We start from the raw sequence: 14960 nt of genomic DNA on the forward strand, positions 1-14960 counted from the left end.
GGATAGCCGCAAGAAAACTAACACTGAATCAGAAAGGGTAACCAAAATAAGTGATGGAGAAAATAATGGCACTAAGTGACCAAACCTTCGGACCAATCAGTTTCCAACCCAGGATTTAAATGGAAGGAGGTGAAAATATTGCAGGTGCTGGGATTTGTAATTTTCTGAAGTTCAAGAATCAGAAACCGTTCTGTAACATTGGAACATTGTGCCTGTCGTTCTGCTATTTGAAAAGGGAGAAACACAGGAATTATACAACATTCAACAGGGAAATTACCAGAGTAATGAATTACTGATAACATGACTGAACACCTTAAAAAAAAATTTAATTGATCAGAAAGTGGCAGCATGAGTTTGTGAAGGGTAGTTCGTGCCTGATGGACTTGCTTGATTTTTTTTTATGGGGTGACTAAGCAAATAGAAATGTCTACGAATCTTATTTTTAAGCACTTCTGGAATTCATCAGATAAAATTAGTCAGGAGACACAGTTGGCTAAAGTTGAAATGGAATTGAAAACAATTTATTGGCCAGATTTAAAGAATTCCCTGGGTGGCAGTAGGCTCTGGTAAGATGTAAGAAGTGCCGTTTCACACAAACATAAGAAGCAGGAGTAGACCACTTGCCCCAACTGTAATTCAATAATATCATGGCTCTTCAATCCATCTCTCGGAGCAATTCCAATATCTCACATTTACCTGTAATCTATTCTTTCACGTGCCCAACAACTCTACCTGATTTACCTACCATTTGCCTACAATTGGAGGTAATTTACACTACCCAGTTAACTTACCAACCAGCATGTCCTTGTGATGTGGGAGGAAACCTGAGCACCCAGGGAAAAATCCATGCAGTCACAGGGAGAATATGCAAACTCTACAGAGGCAGCACTGTAAGTCAGCACCAGAACTGTGAAGCAGCTGCTTTAAGTGCTGTGCCACCCATTATTAGAGTTGGTAATACTACAACATTATTGTAATAAATCAGTCTTACTGATAAATAGGTCTCTCTTTTCAGATTGTTTTTTGCATAGATCCCACTGAGGATACTGCTCAAGACACAAGGGGACTGAATGCAGCCAAACATTACAAGGTTATTGAATTTTATTTTATTTTAGAAACTGTGTTCTAACATATTTTTTGATCAGGTAAGTCATCATGACTTCTGTGAAATGTTTGTTTGTTTTGTAACATTATCGATTCTCTTATTCTAATCCTTACGAGGGATATGGGAAATGTGCAGTCTAAGTTACAGTATGGTTACTAGAGTATGTTTCCTGTGTATTTAGAACTATATATACCACATGTAAATTCACCAACTTAAAATGATGGTGGCACTGTACTATCTTTGTTGTTTGCTCATAAATATGTTTTCTCATTGTTTTAACAGCTGCTAATTCCATTTTACTGCTGTATGAATAACTGCAGTTTTTAATTTCACTAGGTTCACATACACCCAGATAACAGTGGAAACAAGAAGAAGCAGAGAACTGATTTATGGACTTCATCAGTTACAAGAAAAGAAGGTACAAATTAATAGGAATAGTTTAACCACCAATGCAGGACAGTGCCACTTTTTTTTGAAAAAAGTAACATGTGCTGCTTATGAGGTCTAAATGTGTGTAAAATAATTGCCCTATTTCCCAATTCGCAACAAATGTCTGCACTTCAAAGCAAGTAGTCTAAGAGATCCAACAAGATGCTAACTAAATTTAATTTTCATTCATGTAATCTGTTACCAATTGGTAAAACCTTTTTAAAATTTGCAGAACAGAAATGGAATATTTCACCAAGTTGCTTCATGTTTGTATTGATGCTGCATGTAGGCTTCCAGTTATAATTCTAAACCAGAATGATGTGCATCTTGGATGGGAACCTGCAGGTGGTTCAGCCCTTGCCCTTGTCCTTCTTGGTGGTACAGGCCAAGTAGCCCAGCTGAATAACTGCAGTACATTTTGTAAATGGTACACACAGCAGTCACTGTGTAGAAGTGGTGGAGGAATGAATTTTTAGGGTGATTTATGGGGCATCATTTATTTGTGACTGTCTCATATTTATGGTTGTTAATTTTGATTTTTCTCCCATCTTTCTTCCACCTGCCTGCCATGGACCCACCCATATCACTGTCCCCAATAAATCTTACAGAATTTTTAAAGACTCCACTCAGTCATTCCCTCAAACTTCTCTGGGGAAAAAAAAAGGAGTTTAAGCCTGTGCTAACATAAAGTAAATCTGGAAACACTTGTATCCAATACCCACAGCATTGAAGATTTCAAAGCATATTTAAAAAAAAAAGAAATGTAATTGCAACATAAATTTGATACCACTAAACAAATCATTATCTTTCTTTTCTATTAAACAAACAGACAACAGGTAGCAGAATGTATTGGATTCTGACAGCACTCTGATCAATTCCACAAACACTAAAAGCTCATAATAATACAGCACAGAAGAAGCTTATTCAGCTTTGTGTGCGTATGTACAGGCAATCTGAAACAACCATCTAATTGGTACCTCTCTACTGCTCTTTGTTTCATAGCTCTAATGCAAATATTTAATTTGCTATAACTCTGGGGGGGGGAAAAAGGTTAGTTTTCATGTGGGTATATCCTCCATACAAATCACCTCTTGGAGAGAAACAAATGAATAAGTAAGGGGTTGCATAATTGCAGAGCTGTTGAGAATAACGTGGGAGGAGGATGTGGTGAAGAGGGAGATGGAGTTGGGGTGTACCATGAAGCCAAGCAAAGTTAGCCAGACACTATCAGAATTAGCCCTGAACTTGCTTTGTTGATATTGAGCTTTAGGTAATTTTTTTAAAATTCTGGCCCTGTGTGAAACAAGTAAAACCAGACTATTCAGTTTTCAAACTAGACATCATCTTGGAAGTGATTTATTAAGGTTGCCAGAAAATGGCCTTTATGTAATTACAATGATAAACCATCAAGTGTTTCATCTGACCCTGTGAACATCATTTTGTACATAGTACTTAGTGGTGTTTGAAGCCCTGCTTTTAAAATTCATCAGTGTAGTGAAATTGTATGTGGGGCTTGGAATTGTTTATGCAACCTACTATTAGTATATATTTAAGTCATTGCTGATTTAATACTGCCATACAGCCTTGGTCAGAGGGCAGCAACTGCAGTAGTGTAGCCAGAGTAAGTAATTCAGTAACTATATTGTTTATGATTGCACGTATTTGCTAGTGTGAACAAATAAATCAAAATATCATTTATCTAAGAAATAATATATTCATGCTGCTGTTTGTGTAATGAGCCATTTTCAGAAGCTCCAAATTAGCTGGCTGAGAGTTAAAAGTTAAGTGGGGCGGCACGGTAGCATAACGGTTAGCGCGACATTATTACAGCGCCAGTGATCGGGGTTCGATTCCCGTTGCTGTCTGTAAGGAGTTTGTACGTTCTCCCGTGTCTGCGTGGGTTTCCTCTGGGTGCTCCGGTTTCCTCCCACATTTCAAAGATGTACGGGTAGGTTAGTTTGGGTTTAAAATGGGTGGCGCGGACTCAGTGGGCCGGAAGGGCCAGTTACCACGCTGTAAATAAAATTAAAAATTAAAAAAAATTAAGTTCCAAATAATGCAGATTTATATAACTCTTTGAAGTGTTTTGATGTAGCAACAGGAGAAGGCTACATGCTGGTTGGAGCTACAAAAACTTAGTAACATCAAGTTAAAGTTCACAAACTTTCGTGGAGGAAAATAAGGAGGCATTTCTTGCCATGGAGCATGAAATACTTAACAACAGGGAGTGGGTCAGACAGAAACGACTGATTTTTTTTTAAGGGAAATTGGAGGCAGAAGGTAATGGAGGTGTGTGTGGAAGGAAGATGAGATCTGTTGATAGCTGTACTGTTAAATAGCAACTTTCTCATGTTTTATTAATTCTAAACATGTATCATAAAGAATGGTGGTGACCCTTTATTATCATGCAGTCTCATAAAGCTGCATTCTGAATTGGGTTTTTAAAGATGTGTAGTTCATAGGCTAAGGGAAGGACTTTGTTACATGATAAAAATAGAATTTTGAAAAACATTTCATTATTCCCATTTTATGCACATTAAAATGCTTATATTATAAAAAAATAATATTTAGACCTAATATTTATGTCCAATTAAAGGTACCTTGTATATTGCATGAATAGATGCATGTTACAGTATGTACTTAGTGGAATAAATTCTGCATCCAAATTACAGTGGACATGTCATTCACAATTTTGCATATGAATCATCATTATCATCGATTCATTTTTATTCAAATGATGGATGTGAGGGTATCTATAGCAAGATGAGCATTTATCGCCATCCCTAACTACCCTTGAGAAGTTGATGGATGGTGAACTACCTTCTTGAACTCCTGGATTCCTTGTGGTGATAGTACCAGTATTTAGGACCTGTAACACAATAAGCAACAGTATACTTGTGTCAGGATAGTATATGACTTCTTTGTGTGAATACATTCCTCAGTATTTAAATTGTAGAGAGGAGATGTAAAACATTGAGACAAATGATTTATTGGTAGAACTTAAATGTTTGTTATTAAGCTACAAATATATCTGAGTATTTTTTCGAGATGTATTTAAGTTTATTGCATTCATTCATAAATTAATTTGTTGGTATCTTCATTTTGACAGGAAAAATTTTAAGTTATTGGTGCTTCTGCCCTGGGTACAGTATGGCTGAGCTAGTTCGCCAGGGGGTTCGGTCCATCATCCTCACGAGTGGTACTCTTTCTCCACTGTCTTCTTTCACATCAGAAATGCAAATGTGAGTGTGGTTGTTGAAGCATGTAGGAATGTATTGCTAAACCATTTGCTGCCTTTTTCACATTACCAGCTGAAAATTGTCTGCACTTTAGATGTATTAAAAAATAATATGTATAACTTTAATTTTTAAAGTTTACTGGGTCTAAATATTATGTTTTTTATATTGGTTCAAAATGAAACAATAAGAGTTATAGTATCTGATTATTTAATCCATGTATTATTTTAAAAGTTTTAGCTTGTGCTTAGTAATATTATTTTGAAAGAATATTACTCAATTGTATTATACAGATGTTAGCCCTAACAGGAAATTAGAGGTGATATCATTCTTTAAAAAATACATACCTTGTGAATTATTCCAAAAAATCAGTATCTAAATTAGGAAAAGTTTTTAATGAATGCCTCTTCATTCTAATGTAACTATAATCTTGGAATAATGTTGTTAATATTTAAATTTGTGTGCTAGGTATTGCAGCCTTGCCAGGGTTGTTTTTATTCTTTGAACAAAAATACAAGTATGTAACAGTATTACATTTGTATTAATGCTGCCATTATCTCTCTAAGTCCTTTCCCTGTAAGTCTAGAAAATCCTCATGTAATTGACAAACATCAAATATGGATTGGAATTGTTCCAAAAGGCCCTGATGGAGTCCAGTTGAGCTCTGCATATAACAAAAGGTAGGATTTAAACAAAATATTGTTATAATTTACTTAAAACATGACAGTCAGCTACACTGACTTTCAAACTAGATCTTTTTTCTGTCTTATGCATGCTTAAAGTCTTTGTGACGCAGTATCTTTTTCTAGTATGCGTGGTCAGAAATTACAGACTTCACAATCCTTATTCTGATTCATAGAGGTGGCTGGTGCTTATTTGTAGTGGCAACAGCACCAGTAGATGAACATTTCGAATGTTCTTGTGTACTGAATACGTGCCCATACCACAACAAATGTTGAAACTTGAAAATCAAAAAAAATTGCTGGAAATCTGAAATAAAAGTAGAAAATGCATAAAATACCCATCAGGTCGGGTAGCATCTGTGGAAAGAAAGAGTTAATATTTCAGGTTGAAGACCCTTTGTCCAGAACAGGGAAAGAGGGGGGGAAAAAAGTTGCAGAGGTGGTGGGAGGGTGGATAGAACAAAGGGAATATCTGTGATAGAGGGTTGCCATAGGGTTAAGTTGTAGTGGGAAGAGATAAGGTGAAAGTATTTGTGTTGAATCTTTTGCAGTCGCATAAGAAAATGCCACAAGATGGGGAATGCTTGGTGGGGACAGAACATTTGGAGCAGGGAGTCTTTGGGCCAAGAGGGGAGAGAAGTATGTATCTGGTGGTAGAATCTTGTTGGTGAAGAGTGCAAAGGTAATCCTTTTAAATACCGAGGCTGGTGAGACTAAAGGTAAGGAATAGAGGAACTCTGTCCTTACTCTTTTGAGACTTGCCTTTGGTTAGAAACTAGTCTGCATTTGGTTTACCGTTGGCACTCCACAACTTAAAAGCTACAGGTATGTTGCACTTCTTGCAATCCCCTGATATGTTTATAATTTTGGATATATTCATTAACGAATAGTTTAATAAAAGGTGTCAATTGAGTGTTTAAAGCCACAGTAGTTTTCAGTAGTTGTTTTGGTATCCTTTGTTATCTTAGCAGTTCTGTATTGTTATCAACATCAGTTGAGATTTTGTGGTTATTTAATTATTTTTTCAGATCATTTGCACACATTCCTTTTGCCAATACTTTGTTACTTTTTCTTATTAATTTGTGATGGTAAAATCTCAGATCTGAAATACATCAGTATATAATGTGTGGTTGCATGTGAGAAACTTTATGGCTCTTAGTAATGGGTACTCATCTCCCTGTTTAGGTTTTCACCCGAGTACATGTCTTCCCTTGGAAAAACAATGGGTAAGTAGGGTTTTTTGTTTTATTAACCATTCCTAGTTACTCCTAGGTCATTTCAGAGGAAGATTTAAGTGCATTAGCAATTCTTGATTACATGTAGGCTAGACTGATGAACATTAGTGAACCAGATTGATGTTTTACAAGAGTTTAGTAGTCTCATGGTCACCATTACTAATACTTTAAACCCAGGTAGCACTTCTAACTAGAGAGTTAGCTCTTGTATGCATTCAACTGATACTTTTATTTTTCAGACTGTTTTAATCAATTACATATCCAGATGTCCAGTTCTCACTTGGATGTTTTTGTTTAAATTGGTGATAATGTGTTAGTACTCAATAACAGAAATTAAAAGCACTTGTTTAAAGCCCTTTACAGTGTTTCAAATTTTTCTTTTTCTTTCTCTCATTCCCTAGCCCTTTCTTAGTGTGTGAGGAGATCAGTGGAGGCAAGATTGAGCAATACTGCACTATGGGCAGTTTGTCTGGGGAACCCAGAAGTCTTTAGATTGGAATAGAACAGCATGGAGGTGTGTGAAGAGTTGGATTTGGTTTGTTGTGGTGGGAGGTGGTCCTGATAATGGACCTGTAGGCTTGGTGGCTGGGAAGAAGCATAGTGCTGAAAAGACCCTACCTTTTCTCTGAAGCAGACCTTGCCTCCCTTCACTTTTTGAATTAAACTTGAAATAGCAGGTTAAGCATGAGGCACACAGCTTTTATTTTTATAATGTACAAGCATACAACTTGCCACCTAACTCTCCATCTTATTCTTTCTTTCTTTCTTGCCCTCAGGTTTGTGTGCTATCTTTGTTTCTCTCTATTTCCCTTCTGCCTACTGTGACAAACTTTGATTTCCTTTGAGTTGTAAAATTCATTTCATTACAGAACATGAATATTATTTGGCCCTATACGGGTTCAACTGTTCTATAGGATTGATTTTCTGTGTTGGTTGGTTTTCCAGAACTAATAAAGAAAACATGTTGAAGTGGTTCTTTATTAACCTCACCAAAATAACTAGAAAGCATTAAATAACTTCTCAAAACACGTATTTCACGCAAGTAATTTTGCTCAACATTTAAACTTCTAGTAAATCTGTGCAGAGTGGTGCCAAATGGTTTGTTGGTGTTCTTCCCGTCATATCCTGTCATGGAAAAAAGCCTAGAGTTTTGGAAGGTTAGTGATCAATCTTCATTTTCTTTAACCATGCTTTGTTTTATTTGGTTTATCAAATTTAATTGCTGTTCCTTTTAACTTATTTGAGGGGACTGGTGAATGAAAAGGTCATTGTTTTTTTTTCCTGTGTAAGTTCTTGTCCATTTATGGATTCATTAGATTGTTATTTTGCAGCTTTTCTGTTTGTTCCATTTGAACAATAATATTAAGAAAAATATCCTGGTAGTTGGGACACTATGGTAGAAATGAAGCAGGAGTAGAAGCTAACACATTCAGCTCGAATAATAATTTCAACAGTTATAATCTATTTGTGTTTTTATATAATTTGTTTGAGAATATGTTCAGCAAGATTCCTCTCCATCCTACTTGGAGAATGCGTGACACTTACTTTAAACTTCCTCATATATCAGGAAAATTTTTATCACTCCATTATCTGAAGTCAGGTGATAAAGAGTTGGTTTTCATTTTAAACTATTCTGTCTAACAGGAGGAGGGAATTTCCAATAGAATAGAGGAGATCAAACCTATCTTTGTGGAAGTAAAAGGCAAAGGATTATTTTCAGAGGTTTGATCAATTTTACTTCCTTTTCACTGGTTTATGAATTTACTTTCTATGTTTCCATTAAGTTTATGAAAAACTAAATTATCTGAGTAGTAGCCTTCACATTCACCATCTGTGTTCCTTGTAATGGCAAATCTATTTCAGGTCATGGATGCATACTATGATAAAGTAAATAATCCAAAGTCAAATGGAGCTTGTTTCTGCGCGGTGTGCAGAGGAAAGGTGAGTGAACCAGATTCATTGGCTTCTGTACAATCCACCAAGTTACTTCCTGATTTGTCAAGTAATTTTAGATTGAATCGCACTTATTAAATATAAAATGTGATTATAAAGTTTCATGTTAGTAATAAAAGATATTTGTTTTGTCACTGATCTTGATATTAATCTTTAGAACATTAGGAGCAGGAGAAGATCATTCAGCACCTCATGGCTGCTCCACTATTCAACAAGGACATGGCTGATCTTCTACTTCAAACATCTTTTTGGTGCCCTTTCCCCATATCCAGAAATTTATCGATCTCTGTGATCAATGACTGAGACTCCATTACACCTTGGGGTAGAGAATTCCTAAGATTCATCACCCTGTTGTAGAAACAAAATTTCTTATACCTTATATCCCTTATTTTAAGACTATGACCCCGAGTTTTAGATTGGAGTTGGTAAATCTTATCCCTTCAATGCTATCGAGTCCACTTATAATTTTGTACATTTCATTGAGGTCATCTCTCACTCTTCTAAGCACTAGAGAATAGAGGCCTAGCCTACTCAATATCTCCTCCACTGACAGACTAACCATTCCAGGAATCAATCAGGAATATTGACCTATATAATTGCAAGTAAGACGGATTCACTCTTGTATTCAAATCCTCTTGCAATTTGGTAATTGCCGAATATACTTGTAAATGTGACTTCACCAGCTAAAGATAGCGTGAGCATAGACAAGTGCAGTTAATGAGCAGCTTGTATTACTATAGTCTTTTCAGACATTACGGGTGTCGAGGGGAAAAGGGAAAACCAACCCAAAAAATTAGTTCAAGTAATTAAAGAAGTGTGTTCTAGGAAGGGTGTCAAAAGTGGTAGAGATAATTAGGAGACTGTCAGGTTTTGGAAAAGGCATGCAAAAATTTTTGTATATGTTTTGGGAGCTGGGTTTCCCTTGATAGTCTAGCATTTATTGGTGATGTCTAATTGCCCCTGGAGAAGGCAGTGTTGAGCCACCTACAACTGAGTGGCTTGGCAGACTATTCCGGAAGGCGCTTAAAAGTCAACTACAAGGAATGTGCCAGAAGTCACATAGAGGCCAGACCAGGTGAAAATTTTCCCACTGAAGGACATCAGTGAACCAGATCAATTTTTAGAATAATGCGGTAGTTTTTCTGGTCACTGTTACTAAGACAAATTGTTAGTGTTCTAGCTTCCCAATTGCTAACTGAATTTAAACTTCTTCATCCAGGCCTCTTTGTTAATAGTTTGGTAATTTAACCACTGAACCACCACAATACCCATCATTCATAGGATTTAAATGATTGATTGAAAACTTGGCATTGATGTTCTGGAGTTAAATATGCACATCTAATTCAATAGTTAAATTACTCTGTCTGCCATAGAAGGTTATCTGTGTGGTTTATAGTGACATTTGGAATTATTTCAGCCCCAAGACATCTTACAAAGTCAGAAAATACTGCAAGTTCTCAATTGGTCTAGCAACATCCATGAGGAGAGAAAAAGAGACAATATTTCCTCAGAACTGGAAATGTGGGGAAAAAAATCAAGGGTTTTAAGTTGCAAGGAGAGCAGTGGAGACAATAAAAGGAATGTCTGAAATAATGTGCAGACCATAGTTATGAAGATAATTAAAAGAAGCCTAGTAAATTGCATCAGCAATTGAAAGTTATCTAACCCATGGCTGAGAAAAGATTTCTGTGCTTTTAGTAAAAATGTATCTAGCAACAATAAGGTGTATTTGTGCAAAACTTAGCAGGTGTATAGAAGTGAAAAGTAAATTAGCATTCTCTCCTCTCAAAGTACTTTGAGCTCCTGTCCAAATGGTGGGATAATGTCCTCTGATTCAACATGTTTCCATGAAAAGAATTTGGACAATTTGAATACAATTAATTAAAATACTTGTCTACTTATAAAAAAAATAATATGCTTACCATTTAAACTCCTCTGTTAATGTATCTATTATTACTTTCGCATTCTTTAGGCCAGTGAAGGCTTGGATTTTGCGGACATGAATGGACGAGGTGTGATTGTCACTGGTTTACCGTTTCCTCCACGAATGGACCCTAGAGTAATACTGAAGATGCAATTCCTGGATGAAATGAGAAGGAAATGTATCGGAAGTGTTCAGGTACTGAACAGACAAAGCAATAACACAGGTTAATGGGCCAGGCCTTCAAGAGCATCTGATTCATAGGCACACTTGGTACTTATGGAATTTGTATTTGAATTCTAATTGTCAAACTCAAAATTATTGCCATATGCACAAGTACTTGTATGTACAGGTGCATTGAAAAACCTACTTGCAGCAGCATCATAGGCACATAGAATAAGATACACAACATACACAAGAAAAACGTAAATTAATAACATAAATTGTACAAGAAAAAACACAATTAGAACAAAGTCAATGTTGTGCAGAGTGTCAGTGTTACTATACTGAGTAGTGATTAGAGTTGTGGGGGTCGGTTCAAAAACCTAATGGTTGAAGGGAAGTAGCTGTACTTGAACCTGGTGGTGTGAGATTTCAGGCCTCTGTACCTCCTGCCTGTTAGTAGCCACAAGTAGATGGCATGGTCCAGATAGTGGGGATCTTTGGTTGTCCATTTATTATGGAATTTTAACTATACTGTCATTTTGCACTTGCCCCACATTACAATGAGGCTTAGATTAATAGGTTGTCTAGGTCTCACTGGCCCAGTCCTCACTTCCCCCTTCAGCCTTCACTAACAATGGAATTACTGCCCAGTGACCTTCATGCCCACGCATACCTTGGCTCTCCGCGTCTGGACAATCTCATTGGCTTTCTGCATCCCAGAGTCCAAAGCACGAGATGGCCAGCACAGTGAGGAAGCTCGGTCCCCACAATGCCCTATAGCCATTGTCAGTCAGTTTGCCACCTGTAAAAGCTGGTAGTTGAATGTTAAGTTTTTAAATGAGCATGACATTCAGAGACATCTAAAGACAACTGGAATAGAAGTGAACATCAAATGTAAATAATTAAAAAGCAAATTGAAAGCTGAAGTAATGAATAGTATTGTTGGATTAAGGTCTAAATTGCTATTTAAATTGTTATTAGAATCGGGTTTATTATCACTGAAATATGTCATGAAATTTGTTGTTTTGCGGCAGCAGTACAGTGCAAGATGTAAAAAGTTACAGAAATAGTGCAAAAGAGGAATAATGAGGTAGTGTTCATGGGTTCATGGACCGTTCAGAGATCTGATGGCAGAAGGGAAGAAGCTGTTCCTGAAACGTTGAGTGTGGGTCTTCAGGCTCCTGTACCACTTCCCTGGTCGTAGTAACGTGAAGAGAGCATGTCCTGGGTGGTGAGGGTCCTTAATGATGATGCTGCCTTCTTGAGGCACTCCCTCTTGAATATGTTGAATATTTGGTGACATACCAAATCTCCTCATACTCCTAATGAAGTAGTTTAACTTTCTTAATGATTGCTTATATGTTTGTATAATCACCTGTTTATCTGTAAATTTTCAGTAGATTTTAAGTAATTTGTAGCACAGTGGGTTCTGTACTTCTATAGTTTCTTTGTCTGTGAGCCTGAGATGTCATGGCAGTTTAAATCAAGACTGTCCTTGTTGTTCTGATCAGAGAAGACTCCCATATCTATCTAGCTTGAACTAGTTTTCAGTATAAAGGAAGACCGCGAGGTCTCTGGTCTTTTGTTACTCCTTCTCTTACTTGCTTGCTGTTCTCTGCTGCTAATTACTGTCACTCCTTTGTTTTGAACATCTGATAAAACGGTTGTAGTCACAAGATTTGCACCTCATTCTTGACTTCCGAAGAACCCCTGGACAATATCATCTCCAGATTCAACAGTATCATAATTAAGCATTTTTTAAAATGCAACGTGTCTTTATCCTTGCTTTCTAAATATTTGCCCAACATTCTCCATCAAGGTCATTGGGATGTGATGTTCTATGCCAGCTCAAACCTGGTGCAGGATCCAGGAGGCAACTCTCCCCAGTGTAAATATTGAGGAACTTCAGCAAAGATGTGGCGCACTGTTGGTTTCTGCTGCTGAACTTGGGGAGTCGAGCAACAGGGTGTTTTTGCTCTCTACATTTGACAATAGATGCACAGAAGTATAGGACTTCAGTTCCAAAAGCTGAACAACAGCAGACAATTCTGAACACAATAGTCAGCAATGGCTCATTGTTTCGATAAAGTAATCAAATTGCTCAATTGATGACAGATTTGCCTTCATAAATATGTATTTTCTTTTAGCAGATTTATGCACTATTCAGCATTGGTACTGTTTGATAATAAATTGGAGTAAATAGGACTATAAAGTTGTGCATTTCTGAAGAATATAAATGTTTAAAAATAAGACATTAAAAATAATCAGTATTGTATGACCTTAGGCCCAGTATTGCTGTAAAATGAACAGTGTTTTGCGGCAGATGGATCATGTTCTATTTGTGATGTAGCTCTTGTTAAGTGAGTTAATAAGTTCCAGCAGTTCCCGTACCACTTTCTTTCTCGTTCTTGTTTCTCCTCTCACTCCTCCACCCTGTCAAGTGTTCTTTTATCTCAGTTATTAGAGTGAATATATCTAACTGCTGGTGGGAAACCACTGTACCATCCCAACATTTTCACAGGAAACCAGGCATGAAAACTGAAGAAAACTTGTCAAAAATCTGTAACTGCACATGGATGAGGTCTAAATTTTCTATCTCCATGGGAGCATCTCTGCTTTCACTTTGCAGGAAGTTAATTGTGTTTTCTAGTTAATGTATTTTTCAGGTTAATAAACAAGTGTCATTGCTTCTGTTTGATGGATCAATTTGTCATTAGTATTCAAAGCAAATTAAGTCTAATTGCATTGACAATGTTATTCCATAGATTAACAGTTCTTCTGGCATGTTTGTTTTTAAGTATTTATCTGGACAAGAATGGTACAGGCAGCAAGCTTCTCGTGCTGTCAATCAAGCTATTGGAAGGGTAATTCGTCACCGAAATGACTATGGAGCCATTTTTCTGTGTGATCACAGGTGCGTAAATAAATCAGGTAAAGTCTTTTTGCCAATACAACAAGTATCAAGAATCAGTGCCAGAATCGACTTATAACATCATCCCAAATCTAATTTTTCTACCAACATTTATTTTAACCTTTTAAAATCTAATATACCTTATGATAAATCATTTAAACAAGAAGAAGAAACTGGCAGTGAAAACTTACTACATAGCAAATTACATAATATTCTGCATTCTCTCACTTGGGGGCATGTAAGGTTTATTCATAAAACATGACTTTGCATTTCAAGGAAACTCTCCAGACTCCTTTCACCCACTGAAGTAAAATATTTCATGAAAGTTATCTGCACCTTACTCTTTGTGACTTCATTACAGTCTTATCTGCTTTTGCCTCTTTGCCAGTTCTTACCGGTTCCACCGAAATGAGGTTATTTCTTAAACTATTTACCCACCCACAGTATGTAAGTTCCCAGACAAAGCCATTTTTATAGCACTGCAAGTAGCCTTTGCTGAAGAAAATGAGTTAAGTTAAGCAAGATGTTGAGCAAACTGGACCAGTGAATTTGATTAAACTGATGAAAGAGAACTGATTCAATAAGTGCACATTTTTAAACTATTACAGTTTCTTATTTTTGTCATTGAAGTTTGAACTTGTTAGTTGGATAGTGATTCAAAAATACTACCACGCTTAAGTTCAGTCAGATGTTAACTTCCTGGAGTTATTTTAGGAGTTCTCGTCTACTTCATTTGAGTTTGTCTCTTAGATTTACAGGCACTGAAGTGAAGTCACAGTTGCCATCATGGTTGCAGCCGTATGTCAAAGTGTATGATAACTTCGGACATATAATTCGAGATGTATCTCAGTTTTTTCGTGTTGCTCAAAAAGTTGTAAGTACCCTATATTTGAATTGAACAAAGTGCTGTACCCACTTATTAGAAGAAAAGTGGGACAGCAATGAAAAGAGTATTTTTAGGGGGCCGTATAGTATTCCTGAAATCTTCATAACCTAATGGAATAGTTAAGAGAGTAGTTAATCTTTTTTGTTTACTACCGTGATGTTTTTTCCACTGTGCCTGACAGCTTCTTTAAAAAAAAGTTAGTATTTGTAAGTTGTTTTAACCCCTTTATGATAAGAATCAATGCAATGTATTTTTAATTGTGTGTCATCCCTTCTAGAAGACTAATTCAAAGCTGATCAAAGCCTTGATATATTCCAGCGTATTTTGAGGGAAGTAAATTCATTGACTGCTGTTTTTTGTATAAATGGGTTTAGCATATTATATTGAAAGGCATCTCCAATGCCATCTTTTGCCTTTAAGAATATGATTCTTCTGG

At 36.5% G+C, this 14960-nt stretch overlaps 1 protein-coding gene across 5 annotated transcripts in view; it reads left to right on the top strand.

Annotated features, from left to right (window-relative positions):
- Nucleotides 1–14960, top strand: part of rtel1 (regulator of telomere elongation helicase 1) — a 111868-nt gene that overhangs the window by 49641 nt on the left and 47267 nt on the right. For all 5 annotated transcript variants that reach the window (XM_052031146.1, XM_052031144.1, XM_052031143.1 and 2 more), the window contains exons 15-25: nucleotides 1016–1090; nucleotides 1442–1523; nucleotides 4644–4776; nucleotides 5337–5450; nucleotides 6639–6679; nucleotides 7760–7845; nucleotides 8333–8410; nucleotides 8552–8629; nucleotides 10614–10760; nucleotides 13526–13641; nucleotides 14389–14512. In XM_052031146.1, coding sequence (XP_051887106.1) covers nucleotides 1016–1090; nucleotides 1442–1523; nucleotides 4644–4776; nucleotides 5337–5450; nucleotides 6639–6679; nucleotides 7760–7845; nucleotides 8333–8410; nucleotides 8552–8629; nucleotides 10614–10760; nucleotides 13526–13641; nucleotides 14389–14512 — 1074 coding nt within the window. The remainder of the gene's footprint in view (nucleotides 1–1015; nucleotides 1091–1441; nucleotides 1524–4643; nucleotides 4777–5336; nucleotides 5451–6638; nucleotides 6680–7759; nucleotides 7846–8332; nucleotides 8411–8551; nucleotides 8630–10613; nucleotides 10761–13525; nucleotides 13642–14388; nucleotides 14513–14960) is intronic.

This window comes from Pristis pectinata, chromosome 16, assembly GCF_009764475.1.
Source record: "Pristis pectinata isolate sPriPec2 chromosome 16, sPriPec2.1.pri, whole genome shotgun sequence".
Taxonomy (NCBI): Eukaryota; Metazoa; Chordata; class Chondrichthyes; order Rhinopristiformes; family Pristidae; genus Pristis; species Pristis pectinata.